Source organism: Danio rerio, chromosome 23 (assembly GCF_049306965.1).
Source record: "Danio rerio strain Tuebingen ecotype United States chromosome 23, GRCz12tu, whole genome shotgun sequence".
Lineage (NCBI taxonomy): Eukaryota > Metazoa > Chordata > Actinopteri > Cypriniformes > Danionidae > Danio > Danio rerio.
In genome coordinates, this window is record NC_133198.1 from 16252263 (window position 1) to 16271685 (window position 19423).

Genomic DNA, 19423 nt, shown 5'->3' on the forward strand with positions numbered 1-19423 from the left:
TATAATTGAAAGTACTTCTGGTAGTCAAGTCAGGTCATCTTTTAGTCCTACAGCACTTTTTTCAGTGTACAATCAGCAACATTTGAAGTGGATCATCACCTTTCACCAAAGTTGTCCTAAAACTAAACACCTATTCTTGTAGGACAGTTCTGAAAAAACATTTTTGATTCACTTCAAAGGTTGACTTCTGTAGATTTAGATGTGTCAAAGCCAATTTATGTATTGTAGGTGAACAGAAAATAATATTATTATTAATATTAATAATAAACCCAACCCTTATTGTGGGATGAGCAAGTCGTACTAAATTTTACAAATGAGATTGTACGAATTCATACGAATTGGCCTTTAAATGAAAAAGTTAGGAATTGCTGTGGGATAGTGTTGGATCTGGGCACCCTTACAGTGCCGAAGACTTAATTATCTTATTAGTTCGAACATGAACATTTACGCATGTTAATCTGGCCTATTACTTGTTGTATATTTATTATTATTATTATTATTATTATTATTATTATTATTATTAATAATAATAATAATAATAATAATAATAATAATAATAATAATAATAATAATAATAAAAGCCATTATGGAACATATTCAACAGAATATTAGTGGTAGTTTTTTTCACAACAACACTGATATTAATAATAATGATGATGATAATATTAATAATGATGATGATGATGATTATGATGATAATAATAATAACATTAATAGCAATAATAATAATAATCAAATCCATTTTGAACCATAATAAGCATACTAGTGGTAGTTTTTTTTTTTTTTTTACAACAACACTATTATTATTATTAAAACAAGACTATACTGTTTACTTGTCTAGAAAATTGCTTCTTGATTTAATAATGGGATAAGAATCAGCACCTCCAAGTCTGAGGCCATGATGCTCAACCGGAAAAAGTTTGTTTGCCATCTCCAGGTTGGAGGAAAGTCCTTACCACAGGTGAAGGAGTTAAAGTTTCTTGGGGTTTTGTTCACGAGTGAGGAAAGGATGGAACGTGAAATTGACTGGCGGATTGGTGCTGCATTGCAATAATGTGGTCGATGCAGCGGTGTGTTGTGGAAAAGAAGGATCTGATGAACCGCCAATTTATCCAGCATATGTTTTACGCAGCAGATGCCCTTCCAGCTGCAACCCATCACTGGGAAACATCCATACACACTTATACAATTTTTTTACTTGCATATTATTACATTTATTTCCTCATGTCATTTTATTTTCTACAGGGCTGGATTTCCATCAAGATAAAATGAAATATTAGAATAAATAACTTAAAGCTCTTTGACATAAATTGCTAAAAAGAGAAACAAAAAATAGAAATCTGTGTCTAAATTGTAAATATAAATGATACTATTTCAAATTAAAATATATATATATATACATACATTTCAGATTAATTTGGACCCTTTAAAATGTATTTACTAAAGATTCTCTCAGTATTCATCTTGTAAAGTGAAAGAACTGTATTGATATTCACCAAACATCCTGTTTTTTCTCTACAAAGCCAATTCCTTTAGTTAATTCAGCCCAAGCCTATTAGCATACAGACAGCTTTCAAACATTGTTGTGTAGCCTCAGCCTGAGGTGTCATATTTGGTCTTTTGTAAGCTTTATACTAAATTTAAATGTAAATGTTTTAAATGTAAAAAACTACATTTAAAAAGAACTAATAAGGTTGTAAAATAATCTAAAAGCTGTGCAAGAGATGTAATTGTAGGCGAGGCAGTGGCGCAGTGGGTTGTCGCCTCACAGCAAGAAGGTCGCTGGTTCGAACCTCGGCTCAGTTGGCGTTTCTGTGTGGAGTTTGCATGTTCTCCCTGCCTTCGCGTGGGTTTCCTCCGGGTGCTCCGGTTTCCCCCACAGTCCAAAGACATGGGGTTCAGGTGAATTGGGTAGGCTAAATTGTCCGAATGTGTGTGGATGTTCCCCAGACATGGGTTGCGGCTGGAAGGGCATCCACTGCGTAAAAACTTGCTGGATAAGTTGGCGGTTCATTCCGCTGTGGCGACCTCGGATTAATAAAGGGAATAAGCCGACAAGAAAATGAATGAATGAATGAATGAGATGTCATTGTGAAATTTGTATATTTATTCCTGATATCTTTACACACTCAAAACAATCAAAAGATTTCTGATGCTTGTTCAAAGGGCCTATTTCAAATGAGCTGATTCTTGAAATTTTAAGGAGATAACTTAATTGTTTTATGTTCAAGCCATTTAAATTTGGAAAAGAGACAACATTCATCAGTTCACAGCATTAACCTTTTAGATACAATAGTATTTGGATGCAGACTTTATGATGCAATGTCAGACACAATGCACTCGATGGAGTGAGTGAGGTCACTGTGACGGGTAGGGTTAGGGGTGATGTTAGGTGATCGCATTAAAAAGCATTGGATGCAGCTCAGATTGCACTGCACCAGGTCTGCATCCAGACCCCTCTCTTTAGATAGGCCTGTGCAAAAAAGTTCTGGCTTTTATATGGAGTTTTTGGAAGTAAAACAGCAGATTATAGTGTGTGTGGATAAATATTCGTACTATGTTTACTATGGCCTGAGAGCTGAGATGCTTAATGTTTGTTTTTCAAACATACTGTATCAAGGTAAGTGCTCAAAGATCTCGCTTTCTTCACCTCTCACACACTACATATAGCCCCATATAAAAGGCAGAAACAAAGTTTTTTTTTGCACTGCAACTGCTGATCAACAGTAAAAATTACAAAAAAGGGAAAACCACCAACAATCAGGAACTCTTGATATTCGGTGTCATGGATTTGTAATTAAAAATGAGTCAAAGTTGCAAAAACAGTCACAAACATAATGTAAGTGTAGTAAATTTCCCAGTGTGTACTGTTGAGTTTTTGAAAAATTCTAAGCATTTTCCCGAAATATGTCTTAAAATAAGATTTGTCCCCAAAAATCATTTCATTTGCTGAAACACTGAGAAAGATGTGGCCAAATAACACTGAAAATGTGGATGAAAACATTCCCAACAACACACAAGGGTTTAACGTTCACACTATTGGTCCTGTGACTTCACCAACGTGTCTTTTTATCATCTGTAAACTGTGTTTGTGTGTTGCAGAACTCCATGAAGGTGATGTTTAAGTGTCTGTGGAAGAACTGTGAAAAAGTCCTCAGCACCTCCTCAGGGATCCAGCGCCACATCCGCACCGTCCACTTGGGGTAAGAGACACTCACACCCGTCTGTCCCGCCGTCACCAGTTACATTAATGCAATGAATGTCTTTCAAATCTACATAACAGATTTTCCCCAAAGAAAATATCTCAAAATGTTACTAAAATGTGTTATTTACATTTAGCAGGATGTCCGCAGGGCATTCAGGAAATTTAAAACATTTTAAATTTCCTGAAATATTGTGTTGTAGGTCTTAATCATTTTTAACAGATCTTCATTTTCACATTTCAAATCAACATCATCAGATTTTTAAATTTAATTTTTTATTTTTTTATTTTGATAAAGCAAGTAAAATCTTTTTCATGAAACATCTTTTCAAATAAAATAGGATTTAAACATAACTTTACTTAAACATAACTTTCCTTAAGATATGTTTTTTAAAACAGCATGTAAAAAGCCTTAATTCTCCCCTGCTTGTAAAAGTGAAAAAGAAAGGGAGGTGCATTTTTGTCAAAATTGAGTTATTCACATATTAAATGACATCTTATTTACATTATGTGATGTTTTTTTTATGAGTTGTTTACATTTTAAAACTTTTTATTTAAAAACAAAAATGATTTATCTACAAAGTTGAACTCTTATCAGCATTTTTAATGCACCCCTATAGTTGAATTTAAAAAAATAAGAATAATATAAGAATTTTTTAAATAAAATGAATCTATAATTTGTTGCCCACATATTTAAATAAATTATATATAGTACATATGTATTTTTAGTCTACAAAGATTTAACTTATTTTTCAAAGCATTGAATAAAAATACTAATAAAACTATATATATAGGCTATATATATATATATATATATATATATATATATATATATATATATATATATATATATATATATATATATATATATATATTTTTTTTTTTTTTTTTTTTTTTTTTTTTTTTAAAGGGTATTTTAATGTATTGCTTTTACAAACTTATAAAGCATATTATTGCCATGGCATATAATGCACAATGCTTCTCCAATCCAGTTCTATGAATCTGAGTTCTACGAATCTGAGTCTTTCATAATACAAACACTGATTTACTGTCTCTCTCCTTCTCTCCCTGTATTTTCTCTACTCTTCTCGTGATGAAGACTTGATTATAAACCTAAAAGTATCCGAAATCACACACACTATACCTCTTCTCTCCCATCTCTCTCCTCTTCTGGGCCTTTCTCTCTCTCTCTCCCTCTCTCCCTCCTTTTCTGTCTGTCTCTCACACGATGAATCTAGTCCGCGCTGCGCTGCCGTTAGCCTCCTCCGCCTGGTTAATGCTAGCTTCTCATCATTTAAAGTTACCATAACGTCTTCTTCTGTACCCTCAATCTCCTAATCATGGGTCTGTTTAAAGATGGTGTGTATGGAAAATGCCTCAATAAATATGCCTCCTCTCCTCTTTCTCTCGCGTTTGCTAAATCCACTTGTCCACTCATTTTTGATCTATGACAGATATAACGTTACACTAAAGTCCGCTCAGTTTAGTGCGGGTTATTACAAAACTGACGTTTCCCCGCTTGACCAATTACAGCATTCTGTTTAGTTAAAGAAAGAAAGGCAGTTTAAATATAATAATAATATTAATATGTGATCGCGATTTTTTTTGCTCAGAGGAAATACAGTTGTCTGAGCAATATAGTTTTTGCAGAGAGGGAGGCACCTATAATAAGGCTAAACATTATTAAATACCCACGAGACACTTGTGACTTTATATCACATTTGCATTATTTTTAAACAATGTTTCCTTCCTGTTAAAAATAAATATATTTCCAATCTGATATGTAATGGGGAGGAAAAAAGTAGCACGAGTTCAGCTGATGGTGGATTCGAACCGAGTTTATGATTAATCGCGGCAAAAGATGAATCTGTGCGCCTTACAAGGTGCGCCACCGCGGCTGTAATGATCAACAGCTCTTTACTCATGTTGTCTCTATCAATCAGGTATCGATGAGCGTAAATCCTGAATAGCTTATGCCAACTAGATGCGCTATTTGCAATTAGCCAAAAAAGACACTCCGAAATTGTCTTTTTTTCTCCCCCCTCGCAGGGGCCCCTAGTGCGCACGGGCCCTTGGGCCTGTGCCCATAAGGCCCATTGGTTAATCTGGCCCTGCGAACCACACAAAATGGAGATGTGTGTAAATGTGACGATTAAGAAGCATTTCCTTTACATTGAGATTCATTCATTCATTCATTTTCTTTTCGACTTAGTCCATTTTTTAATCTGGGGTCACCACAGCGGAATGAACCACCAACTTATCCAGCATATGTTTTACACAGCGGATGCCCTTCCAGCTGCAAACCATCACTGGAAAACACCCATACACACTTAATCACACACATACACTATGGCCAATTTTAGCTTAGCCAATTCACCTATACCGCATGTCTTTGGACTTGTTGGAGAAACCAGAGCACCCGGAGGAAACACACACCAACACAGAGAGAACATGCAAACTCCACACAGAAGCGCCAAGTAAACCAGCTGAGGCTCGAACCAGCAACCTTCTTGCTGTGAGGCGATCATGCTACCCACTGCGCCATGCACCGCATTGCCGACATTGAGATGAAATATTACATTTTACATTGTTGAAAAAGAGATGAATATTAAAAAATGTAGATATTAAATGTGAAATATATTTGTTTGTTTACATATAGTCAGTGAATAGGCAACACATTTGGACTCATTTGGTCATCGTCTGTTTCTTTTAAAGTCTTTAAATTTAATATTAAGCCTTGAAAAGCAAATACTTTATTTAATTAATGGGGCATATAATTCAATGAATATAATTCAATAATTCATATAGAGCATACAATTTTATAAATATTAACATATTAATTTGATAAAATTAACATCTGCACTGGAAAAAATATTTAGCACAGCATTGCATGCTTAATTGGAACAAGAAAAAAATATTCATCCTAAAACATGAAATAAATGTTGTAGAAAGCAAAAATGTAACTTTCTCAAGCATCAACATATTGTTACAACACCAACTTATATATTTTTTGATTGTATTTCTTGAAAAGTAATGCTTCAATAAATGATCTGCCAGATAGAACCTTATAACTCCAAATGGAAAATGACTTTTCAGAATTAGCAGGTTCTATCTGCATTTACCGTGGTTTTTTTACTCTAATTTGCAAATGTAAGAGAACTTTGATTATTTACATTCAGAGAACCCTTTGGGTCTCTGTCATGGTAATGTATGAAAGAGAACTGTTACACACATATTGTTTGCTATATGGAATGCAAAACCTTTGAAGCTCAATATCTCAAAATCATTCAGAACGCAGATAGAACCTTATAATTCCAAAGTGACGATATGTTTAGGGTAATGACTTCATTAAATATGATGACAGACATTCAAAGCCTGATTTTTATATTTTAATAGAAGTTTTGAATGTAAATATGACGTGACAATATGACGTCTTATATGAAAACTGCCAGAATGACTGTTATGGTAACTCTAGTAGTTATAGAATTTTGGTAGTTTCAGTGTTAAACCTTTATGAGTTTCTTTCTTCTGTTAAACACAAAACAACATTTTAAAGAAGAAGAAAAAAAATTAGAAAACTTTAACCGTTGATATAGATATAACAGAAACCTTGAAATTCAATGTTTTCTTCAAAGTATTTTTTTGTATTGAAGAATCAGAATTCAGATTTCTGGGTGAACTATACTTTCAATTAAATTCAGCATTTCTTCTTGAATATCAAAGTAGCTGTATTTAAACTTGCATTTTAAAAATCCCCAATGACAACAAGCTCTAATGTTCTACTGAAGAAAAAAGTGGCCTATATTTGGGATGGCCTGAACATGAGTTTTCATTTTTTGGAGAACTGACTTTTATGAACACCAGTTAAGAAAATGACTCCTGAAGAAAAATGGCAATCATCATCAAGCATCATATAACCCGCTAAACTCTGTTGTGAAGATGATTTAGAGCCATTTGGACTGTCTGTCATGGGACAGCTCAGGGTAAGCTACTCTTTCAGAGCACCATAACAGGAGCTACAGAGGGAAACACATTCTGATGTCGGTAGTAAGAGTGTTTTTATAGCCTCATGTTGCTACCTACCATCCCATGTTTACAGTCAGAGCCGCCGGTAAAGATGTTGGCACTGCTGCCACCTGCTGGCGGGTACATATAACAAGAGCTGCACGGTTTGGGGGGAAAACTTTACAATATTTAGTTTTTCTGCGATAGATAGATAGATAGATAGATAGATAGATAGATAGATAGATAGATAGATAGATAGATAGATAGATAGATAGATAGATAGATAGATAGATAGATAGATAGATAGATAGATAGATAGATAGATAGATAGATAGATAGATAGATAGATAGATAGATAGATAGATAGATAGATAGATAGATAGATACGAATACAATTTCATCAGATGACTCGAATAGCTTCATCAGATGATTTGAATAGTTGGGAAGAATTCATTTTTTTAAACATTCATTTAGGTGATTTTGTAGGAGAGTACATTTGAATAAATCATAATAAACACCTGATATGCATAGATGAATATAATAGAGCAAAGATAGAAAATGAAATAAACAGAGCATTTTGTTTTTTTGGGGGGTGTCTAACAGTATTCAGGTACAAATAATAAAGAATCAAATGGAAAATTCTATAAATAATTAACCCCTTTAGACCTGAATTATGATCTAAGTTTCAGAGAAAGGCTTCCATCAATGAGACTAAATGAAAATAATAAACATGTCAGCATTCTTTAAACTGTTTTTTGTCTATTTCAGTGAACATCATGTCAAAATGACTTTTAATTTAGAGGTTTTTGTTTTATAGCCTGCTTATTATTATATAATAGCAGACTTTAAAAAGACAGTTGATTTGTAATTTTAATTAGTAAATGTAATCCTTTTTTCTTCAATCTTTCAAATATTGTCAAATATATCAATAAATGTGAATAAAACCATTGAAAATGTTCCTTAATTCTGTGTTTTGAACCAAGCGCTGCCATGCTTGTCTTCAGCATTGTGGATATAACAGATAGAGCTTTACTGCCATTTGATTGGCTGACAATCATCCAATATCATGGACAGCAGACTTGCTGAATTCATTCATTCATAAAATTTCAGCTTTTACAATCAAAAGGAAAAAAAAATGTGTATCAAATGTCCGACTGCCATTAGAATTTTAAATACCAGCTTTCAAATCAAATGGAAAATGTCTTCATTGGATAAATAATGAACCCCGTCAGACCAGAATTATGATCCAAGTTTAAGAGGAAGGCTTCCATCAACAAGACTGAATAAAAATAATAAAAATGTCAACATTCTTTAATATTTTTTGTCTATTTCGATGAACATCATATCAAAACAGTTGTCTTTACATAATGTTTCTTTTGAATGTCACAAACTTAAAAATGACAACTTTTAATTTTAATTTGAGGTTTTTGTTTTATAGCCTGCTTATTATTATATAGAAGACAAAAATATTTTTTTTAATTCCTTATTTTATTTAAAGTTTGCAACTCTACAATCTATTTGTAACTTTAATTAGTAAAAGCTATCCTTATTCTACTATGCAATCTATCAAATATTGACAAATATTTCAATAAATGTGAATAAAAGCATTGAAAACGTTGCTTACTTTTATATTCAGAACCAAGTGCTGCCATGCTTGTCTTTAGCATTGTGAATATTTTTTATTAAGATTACAACAAACAGAGCCTCCTGCCATTTGATTGGCTGACAAACATCCAATATCATGGACAGCAGACTTAAAAGTAGATTAAATGCTCAAAAAAAAAATCTAAACAAAAAATACCCTGATATGTAATGTCTGTTGTAATGGACGCAGGACACAAAAGGGATAAACAAGATCAAGATATTCATTCATTTATTTCTTTTCACCTTTGTCCTTTTATTAATCAGGATTCACCACAGCAGAATGAACCGCCAACTTATTCAGCATATGTTTTACACAGCGGATGCTCTTAATCATACATATACACTACAGCCAATTTAGTTTACCCAATTCACCTATGGCGCATGTCTTTGTACTTGTGGGGGAAACCAGAGGAAACCCACACGAACGCGGGATGAACATGCTAACTTCACACAGAAATGCTACCTGACCCAGCTGGGGCTTGAATCAGCGACCTTTTTACTGTGAGGCGACATCGCTCCACACCATGTGGACCTATGCATCCTAACACAAGTCTACTAAATCTGACTATCATGTCTGTGTGTTTTCAGGCGAAATGGAGATTCTGACTACAGCGATGGCGAGGAGGATTTCTACTACTCTGAAATCGAGGTGAACATGGACACTCTTTCGGAGGGTCTGTCTAACCTCACGCCCACGTCTCCGACCACGTCCGGGCCGCCGCCTGTGTTCCCCGTCCTGACCTGTGATGTGTCCCGAACTGAACCTGCCAACGTGATCCACACCCCGCTCAGTCAATCAGCACCCTCGGCACTGTGCCATATCCGCACTGACCACGCTTACCAGGTGACAGCAGTGTGTGTGTGTGTGTGTGTGTGCATGTGTGTGTGTGTGTGTGTGTGTGTGTGTTTAATAATAAATAATAATAGTAAATTGATTTAGACATTTCAACCTACAAGTTCTCTACAAGTGTACAAGTCACTGCAAGTGACCTTTTGAAGTTGAAATAAAATGTTGTCCAGTTAAATTTGTCTTTAAAGAGTTATTATGGTTGTCACGATCACTAACCTTCGTAGATCGCTGAAGAGCATCCACATTTACATGGACTACAAGCCTGTCTCATATGAACTACAAGTCCTGTCATGCAACACACACCTGCTCCTGAACTAGAATTTAAACATACTACTCGGCTGTTAGAAAAAGTAGGTTCTATACAGTATGAATGTGAAAATTCTGAATGGAATTCAGGTGTACTAAATCCGCCATTTTGTCATCATGGTCACGCGACCTACCTCTATCTGTTGCGTCACTTCACTTCCACTCATGAATTCTCTCGCGGGCATTATGGGATAGTGCAGTGTGCATGGGATGTGCACTCCAGAATCTCGACGAAAGTATTAAGTCATCAGGATACTTCTCACATACTGATTTTCAAATTCTCTGAATTCGGACATCTACTCGGCTCACATAATGATTTTAGCGTACTATATAGTATAAGGGTAGTATAGGGTAACCGGAGCACCCGAAGGAAACCATCGTGAACACGGTGAACTTCTGGGAGACTTGGGATGTCTCAAGAGTTCAGACACTTCTATACAGCTTAAAATGACATAAAGGCTTAAGGTTAATTAGGCAGGTTAGGGTAATTAGACAAGTCATTGTGTTACATTGGTTTCTTCTGTAGACTATCAAAAAATATAGCTTAAAGGGGCTAATAATAGCCGGGAAAAAAACAAATAAGACTTTCTCCAGAAGAAAAAAATATTATCAGACCTACTGTGAAAATTTTCTTGGTCTGTTAAACATCATTTGGGAAATATTTGAAAAGAGAAAAAAAAATTATTCTGACTTCAACTGTTTATTTGTGTGTATATTCCACATGTATACACTTGAAGTCAGAATTACTAGGCCCTTGAATACTTTCCCTCAATTTTTTGAAGCACATTTCTTAACATAATAATTTTAATAACTAATTTATTTTATCTTTGCCATGATAACAGTACATACTATTTTTCAAGATACTACTACTCAGCTTAAAGTGCAATTGAAAGGCTAAATTAGGCAAGTTATGGTAATTTGGCAAGTCATTATATAACAATGGTTTGTTTTGTAGACAGTTGAAAAAATATAGCTTGAAGAGGCAAATACTTTTGACTTTAAAATGTTTTTTTAAAAATTAAAAACTGCTTTTATTCTAGCTGAAATAAAACAAATAAGACTTTCTCCAGAAGAAAAAATATAATCAGACATACTGTGAACATTTCCTTGCTCTGTTAAAGATCATTTAGGAAATATTTGAAAAATAGGATGACTAATAAATCTGACTTTGACTGTACATACTTAGTTACTTGTTTATTTATTCAGCTATTTATTCATTGCTTTTATATATGCATTTATTTAGTCATTTTAGGGATTTGGCCTAAATTCTCAGACAGGGTATTGATAAGTATATTAGTATATTATCAACATTAGTATATAATAAATTAGGGCATTTAAGTAATTTTTATAAACTTGCCTTAAAAAATGCCCATCCTGACACCAAACAATCTTATTTTTTTATAGTCTTAGATAAATCTGTGCAAGGTTTTCTTTTTTTTTTTTTTTTTTTTTTTGCTGAAATACATGAAGCTCAGGGTAACATTTTAGTCTTGCATACATTATTACATCAATTTGGTTTTCTTTTATGCCAATTAATTTTAAATTACAAAAAATATATGATGCTATATTTTATATGCACATATGATAAATGCAATTTTAGGTTTTTATTTTATTTATTTGTTTCAGTATCAGTTTTTTAATCTCATCTTTTTTAAACAATTTATTAGCAAAAATCCTATTGAAATTATATTGTTCTCCTGGAAAAAATCTTTTTAGCATAATGTTTCTCATAGGATTTGGTTGATTGCCATTAATAATATTACTCAAGAAATGTTTTTAACCATCCTAAACTAAGCTTGTTTTGTCCTAAATAGTAATATGAAACCCTAGTTTTATCTTTGCATAAACATCACTAAATTTAGTTTAATTTATGTTCCCAACAAATATGGAAAACTCATATCAAGATACATCTTACAACTGCACTTATGTTGCTTTAAGAAAATTCAGATATTTTATTAGGAAAATAATTGTAGGTTGTTGTTGTGTAGCTACATTAGATTTTTCTTGAAAAATTCCAAAGTAAATGACCTTTCAGAAATCTTTCAAACGAACAGAGATTTATATCTGTGACCTTTGGCCGTGAAGCATTAAGGCATCTGTTAAATCTCAGCGTCGGGGTCAGACACACACACACACAGATAGAGACATATATGTGTGTCTGTAATTGCTGACGTATTAATGGCTCAGTGAGTGTTTTCAGTGGTCTCATCATGTCTTTTGTAGCAGCTCCTCTTGACTATCAATGGTGTGCGGTTCTACTTAAAGGGATAGTTCACCCAAAAATGAAAATTTCATCATCAGTACTCGCACATTACTTGTTTCAAAACTTTATGACTTTCTTTCTTCAGTTGAACACAAAAGAAGATAATTGAAAAATACTGAAAACCATTTGCTGCATTCCAATTTGCATACTTATTCTAGATCCTGTAAGTATATGCATATACATATATACATACTACTTTCTTATTAATGAATCGTTAAGTTGCTTTATTACACAATCTATCAATCTTCCACATTTCATCAATTTGCCATTTGAGAGTCTTTTTTGCAGAGAAATTTTCTAAGGTTTTTGGATAATTAAGAAAAAAAAAGTTAAAAAAGGTATAAAATAAAAATTAATTTAAAATGTTTCGGGCTTTTATATTGAGCTCTGCGGAGTATAAAAAGCAACCCATGTTCATTCGGAAAACATACCCCTGTATACATTTCTAAAGAGCACCAAATATGTCCCAGCAACTACATTTATTTTTGCAGTTTTTGTTTTTGTGAATCCACAACAGGCCATTGTGTATGTTTTTTCAGATCTCAAATTTCTCTCACGAGTGCCTTTCGCATCTGTTGTTCTCTGCTTGTTATTCGAAGCCTCGCCAGGTACAAAAGAGCTGGTTTAAGTCCTTGTTTGTACATTACAGCCATGAGTTTGCGGTATTGAGCATGTTGTTCCATTACTTCAGGACTATAGTCTTCAAAGATGGCAATTGGTTTGCCTTGATTTTATAGCTCGCCTCGCTTTTTACGTGCCACGCGAATTACTTTATCTTTTAGCTGGTATCGATGAAAGCGGACCACGAAAGTGGTCTTTCTCCTGGTTTCAGTTTGGCGATGAGGGATCTGTGCGCACGGTCGAGCTCTGGGGAGAAGGTAAAATCTGCACTCTGAAAACTTCAAAAAGTAACTCTAAGAAAAATGGGGTTGGCCGTGGCCCTCTATCAACTCATGCCAATGATCCTTATGTGGTTTCTTCTGCATCGTGCTTCTAGATCAGCAGTTTTGGCTTTTAGCTTTGCGTTGCTCTCTGTTACTGCTGAGAGGGAAGTTTTAAGCCGTTCCACGCGCTCATCCAGCGTCTCCGCATGAGATTCTAATGAGGGAAGTCTCTGTCTTTGAGTGGATACCATGGTTTGAACACAGTCAAGTTACGATTTCAATGTTGAAATGGCTGTTTGAACTCGCCAAGGCCATTCTATGCTCTTCCAGCAAATCTGACAGAGCCGTCATGTTCACTTCTTCTTTTGCCGCGGGTGATTCAGCTTTTACCTTAGCTTCTTTCTTGGATGTTTTCGCAGATTTAGATGCCATCCTTTATAAATACTGTTATTTATAAGTAGTTTAGCTATTTTTGTATTTAGTTGAAAAACAATAGGTTTTTTAAGTGAATAAAATTCAGAAGGGGAAAACAGGCACACGTCTACTTCATCTCGTTGCCAACTGGAAGTCACGTTGCACTGTTGTTCTAGTGTAAATCCACGAGAGGCCGCTGTTGTCTGACTGAATGACTGGTTGACTCACTGACTGACTGACTGATCGACTGACCCATCCTGCTCCTTCCTTAAACCCAACCAATAGTATTTTCAAAAGCACCGATTGACCCGACCACCCATTTTCCCTAACCCAATTAACAATTTTAAAATGCAATCCAGAAAAGGAAAAGCCCTCGGCTGATTTTTACCACATTTTCAAATTTTACTACATTCACACTATTATTTACTGCTTTATTTTATTTTTTGTTATTGTTTTACCCGCTTTCTGGAATCGTTCTTCACTGGACTCGAACCCCGTCATTGATGCGTCATACCGCCCCTTTTTGTTTATTTTAAAAATGAAATATGCCATATGTACCTCTGACTACATAATTTGCAATCTCCTGAAACGTATATAGTACTATCTTTGCAGAATGAGCCTATGTTGATAAAAACGGTTTGTCTCGCATGTCCACTATGTTAGTAATTTTTTACAATTTGAGTTTGAAGTTCTAATCGAATTCAAGTTGCAGCAAGCTATGCATTGTCTGCAACATTAGCGGTTAGAGCAGGGGTCACCAATCTCGGTCCTGGAGGGCCAGTGTCCCTGCAGGATTTAGTTCCAACTTGCCTCAACACAACTTCCTGGATGTTTCAAGTATACCTAGTAAGACCTTGATTAGCTTGTTCAGCTGTGTTTGATCAGGGTTGGAGCTAAAATCTGCAGGACACCGGCCCTCCAGAAACAAGTTTGGTGACCACTGGGTTAGAGTATGAACCGTTCTACACTTCAAACTTCTTCCAGAAATAGTAGACCATCCTGGAACTTTTGGCATCATCTTTTCAACACACTACGGTTTGAGACACTCTAATTTTAATTGTGAATACAATTTAGGAGCCATTTGACTTCCATAGTAGGAAAAGAAAATACTATGGAGGTCAATGGTTACAGGTTTTCAGCTTTCTCCAAAGTATCTTTTTTGGTGTTTAACAGAATAATTAGGTTTGGCAGCGCATGCGGGAGAGTAAATAGTGCGTAAATGCTCACGTTTGGGTGAACTATCCTCTTAACAGTGTATTTTCTTTCTCCCTCTGCTGGCTTTGCTAATACCGCTTCTTACACACACCTACTGTGTTTTTCAGGCTACAACCCCTGTCAGCATTCCCAGCATGCCTTCATGCCCGCCTCACAGTGAGGATAGGATTAGTGTATCCTGGCAGTCACCCCCTGTCATTTATAAAGGTCCACCGGTGAGATGCTACTCTCTTTCCTTTCTTGTTTTCTTACACTTCCTCCTTTTTTTCAGCTGGTAACTCATGAAGCGCTAAAAAGAGTTCCGTTTTTCTCTGACTCTCGGGGTCTTTCAGAAGTTGCACTTGCATGACTTTTGGTTTCCTGTCTCAGATGCTTTTGCAAAAATGCAGTAAAGCAGACTTCAAACCTCTGTTACAAGCTGACAACAGAGACATCTGGTAAACACAGTTTAATCTGAACTAATTAGGTGCATGATGGGTAAATATTCATAAAAGTAATTTATTACTTGGCCAACATGGAATTTCTGCAGATTTTGAGCCCTTCATTCAAACCATTTATTGTAACACTTTACTTGAAAGGGTGTTCATAACACTGCCATTAAACCTTCATAATCATGACATGTCATTATGCATGCTTATGAAAACTGATATGCTCAGTTATGACATTTTCAACACAAACATGACTTTGTGTTATGACAACTTGACATAAACAAATCCACAACATGTTTTTCTCAGAAAAAAACTAAGATTACCAAGACAGCAAAACTTGTCATAAATATGTTATAAACATGATAAATCCATTACAAATGTGTTATGAATTTCGTAGCAGCATTATTAATATTTTTGACCTTAACTACAGTGGTAAAAGCTGAATTTGTCAGCTTGTCAGCATTAAATATTAATGACGCTGTTACAAATTATTCGGCAAAGACATTGAAATGACATATACAGTTTTTCACTGAAAAGGTGATCAGAAAAATATCCTGTTCATCATGTTTATGACAGGTTTATGACAAGTTATGTTATCATAATAATGTCAAATTGTAATGACAAAGATGAAGACTGGTTGTGATGTATTTTTTTATGTCTAATTGTCATTAGAAACATCGCCATCTTTGCATTTAACTGAGCAAATGACCCCTTGACAGTTGTCGTAAGCAAGCATAAAATCTCATATTATGATTATCATGAGAGTCTTATGAACACTTCTTTAAGTTGTGCTAATCCTATTTATTTACTATTATGTAAATGTGTGTAAACATATATTTTTTCTGTTTTTATATTAATTTCAGTAATGTTATTGAATAATATGTGAATGTTTGTAAAGTAATATTTTCTGTCTTTTAGTAGATCTGAGGCATTATTTATCAAACATATATATATATATATATATATATATATATATATATATATATATATGTTTTTAGTTTTTAGTTATTTTACTCAAAATCATTCTGCAGAATTGTGCAGAAATTGCAAAAAATTCTGACTGACAAATTGTATTTAAATAGACTTTTCTAATGACTAAAAAGTAAATTAGTAGTAAAGAGTAATTTCACTACTTGATTTAATAGTGAAAATTCACATCAATCCAAATGCAAAGACAATAGAAATTAAACTCTGAATTCTTTAAATTTGAATTAAACAGGACCTTTTAGTTTTGTTTTCACAAAACTAAACAACATATGTATAAAAACTTCAGATGTTTTAAAGTAACGACACCACATTTCATACTCAAAAAATGACTTTTGCTGTTACTTTAAATTACGTATTTAAAATAAGTTGAAACAACATCATTTTTAAAGCTTTTTTGGGGATAACTTAATTGTTTTATGTTCAATCTACATAAATTATAAAAATGATTGAGTTAACTTAATTGATTTGTGTTGGGACAACATGAAGGAATTGTGTGGAACCCAGCATTTTAAAAAATATTACAAAATATAAATATTGTAGAATGTAAAATAAATGTTCATCAGTATACCATTATGCTCATCACCAAATTTCCCTCTCTTACAGAACCACAGGTGTCAGCATATTTGGTTGTGTTTGTTGAGTTTGATTACCTTTAACAGGATTTGTATTGTTTTTTTTTTCAGGGCCCGATGACTCAAATCCGCACTGTCAGCATCGGTGAGAAGAGACAACCTGTTAACCACACCACTGTCAGCAAAACACACACCAACAGCACCTCCACTTCCAAACCCACCACTGGAACCAGGTAACCCGTGTGAAAATCCATGTGAAATCAAAAGTCACAGTGTTTATTTCACTAGCGCACATTGTTATTAGGTGATCTGCAGTTAATCTGTGCTGTGTGTTTTAAAGGTTCACAAAACCCTCAAGTACTTTTTAGAGATTGTAACAGATTTGTGTGTGTTGAGCATCAGTTAAGACAACGTTAGCACCTGTCAGCTTTAATTGTGGGAAAAACTGGATAATTTTAAGCTTTTGTCAGCTAATTTCAGCTTCCGGGTTTAAAAGAATTTTTGGGGCAAGTGCAAAGATGACGCATCGGTTTCTCGTTATTATTCATAGCGGAGTTTTCTTATCCTATGAGAAGAGCCTGCTTCTTAATTATTCATGACTGCACGTGCTCTCTGAAGGCAAGGCAGACCAGTGCCAAGCTGTGAGACACAAACCCACAGCACACAGTATTTAGCTGTTTATGAAGGGTCGTATGTGTTTGTTTCCATGAACCACAGAGTTTGTTGCATGTTTTCCCGCGATGCTGTCAGGGCCGATACAGCAAAGCTGTTTGTGTGGAACAAGCATTTTTGTCGGGAGAGCAGTATGAGAATTGGAGAATGCCTGACGTTGTCCTTTATCAGGAACTCGTTGACATTTAGACACATCGCCGTGCTGCTGTGTTTGCTTAAATCCTTTAGATTACCAACTGGGCTACTGGTTGAAATAGACAGGGCAAGAGACCTGCTGCACTGAGTCTGCATTCAGACCTATGATTCAGACCTGGGTTTTGAGGGAAAAGTCTTCATTTAAAGTGTTTATATGAACACGATTATCTTTATAATTATATAAATTGTGGTCATCTGTATATGAAATTACGAATAACCAATGTAGCAGGGCATTAAATTACGATTTATTTCTTTGCATTTTAACTTTGTTGACTATAAATCATGCGTCTCCTCTCGATTTGTGTCCCGTTTTGTGAGCTAACTGACAACAGTTGCTTGCTCCCCTCCTTCTCCCCAGCTGGCCACACCCTTTGCTCGCAGAGCTCCACGCCCATTATGATGCATCTTTTGAAAGAATTCTGAGTTAGACTTGAAAAGTGGGGGTGTCATGAACCTTTAACACCAAAAATGACAACCCTGCAAGATATTAAGCATTCCTTTCTTGAATTCTCACCCTGATTGACTAATCCAAGCCATTTCTCTTCCAAATATTATTGTTACTATCGAATAATCCACCTTGATAATCCAGTTGAGGCATAATCTGACAGGGATTTTTTTTTCAGCTGTACACTGATTTCTAGCATGACCATCACCAAACAAATTAAATGTGGGACAATATAACCCTAAAACATATCGCGAAACTGAGTCTAGCTTAATAACGGCAGTATTCTGCCAGTCATAATGTTTATGTCCTCCGTATCCTTCTAGAAAACACAATTGTAACATATTTTAATATAATGTCTTTATTTTACATGGAATTTAAATTGAGGAAATCCACATTTTAGACTGCCAACTGTCAAATAGGTGAAAAAACTACACTATAAATGAATAAAGGGCTCACATAAAAGGCAAGAACATGCACATTTGCTTAATGCAGCAATTAAACCAAAAAACATAGAATATTTTCACAATATGCGACGTGCAGGACAAAGAGCTATGTTTTATAATGCAAAATGGAGCAGCTGGTCAAACTTTTGGCTTCCGTATGTTTATTTGGCAGTATACAAAACTTTGTTGCTGTACCCAAAATCACATGATAATTGGCAGCTCCATCAGGGGTTACATGTTAAATGTGCTCTTATAGCCTAGAAAGCAGATGTCAGGGCTTTGAGAAAATCAGTGTTACTTTCGTCCCACGTTACTTTCGTCTCCGCTCTCCCCCGACCAAGTCTATGAGAATCGACTTAAAGGGGGTGGGGCATGTCAGACACTAGAGAGCATTTGATTGGTCAGAAGATTTGTTGAGAGACTATGAGGTGAATTAAAAAACATTGATCCATTTAGGCGGAAGTGACAAACTGCAAGTCAGTTTTATATCTTTTTGACGCCAATTATGTCACTTTATTTCGAGCACACTAAGTTATAGCCATCTTTAAAACTAACATAGTGCTACTAACATCTAAAAAAATTTTATTTTAAGCGAAACTTGTTTTATTTCTAACTCTAATATTTTTACAGGCCACATACTTGCATTTGTAATTAAAGCCCCGGTCAGATCACACAATATTTATTGTTGGTTATGAAAGTCACTATGTCAGATTATGCTATTATTTATTTATTTATTTTTATTTTTTTTACAAACTCAAGTTTTTGTGGGTAACAAATGTGCCAGACTAAACATTCCTTCATGATCAGTCATCCCATGACGTCTATGACAAGCTTTATTTCTCAAAGCAGTCACAAGTGTTGCTGTAACAATATTTCTCATCTCAATTTCAATTTTATC

At 34.6% G+C, this 19423-nt stretch overlaps 1 protein-coding gene across 4 annotated transcripts in view; it reads left to right on the forward strand.

The window, feature by feature from the left end:
- Nucleotides 1–19423, forward strand: part of slc2a4rg (SLC2A4 regulator) — a 147953-nt gene that overhangs the window by 120237 nt on the left and 8293 nt on the right. For 2 of the 4 annotated variants that reach the window (XR_012398872.1, XM_005162014.6), the window contains exons 5-8: nucleotides 3103–3203; nucleotides 9440–9695; nucleotides 14891–14998; nucleotides 16882–17003. Coding sequence is in view for 2 of the 4 variants with exons in the window: in XM_005162014.6 (XP_005162071.3) it covers nucleotides 3103–3203; nucleotides 9440–9695; nucleotides 14891–14998; nucleotides 16882–17003 (587 nt within the window). In the remaining 2 variants the exon portion in view is untranslated. The remainder of the gene's footprint in view (nucleotides 1–3102; nucleotides 3204–9439; nucleotides 9696–14890; nucleotides 14999–16881; nucleotides 17004–19423) is intronic. The other 2 variants (XR_012398873.1, XM_002666450.8) reach the window with 1 other exon arrangement.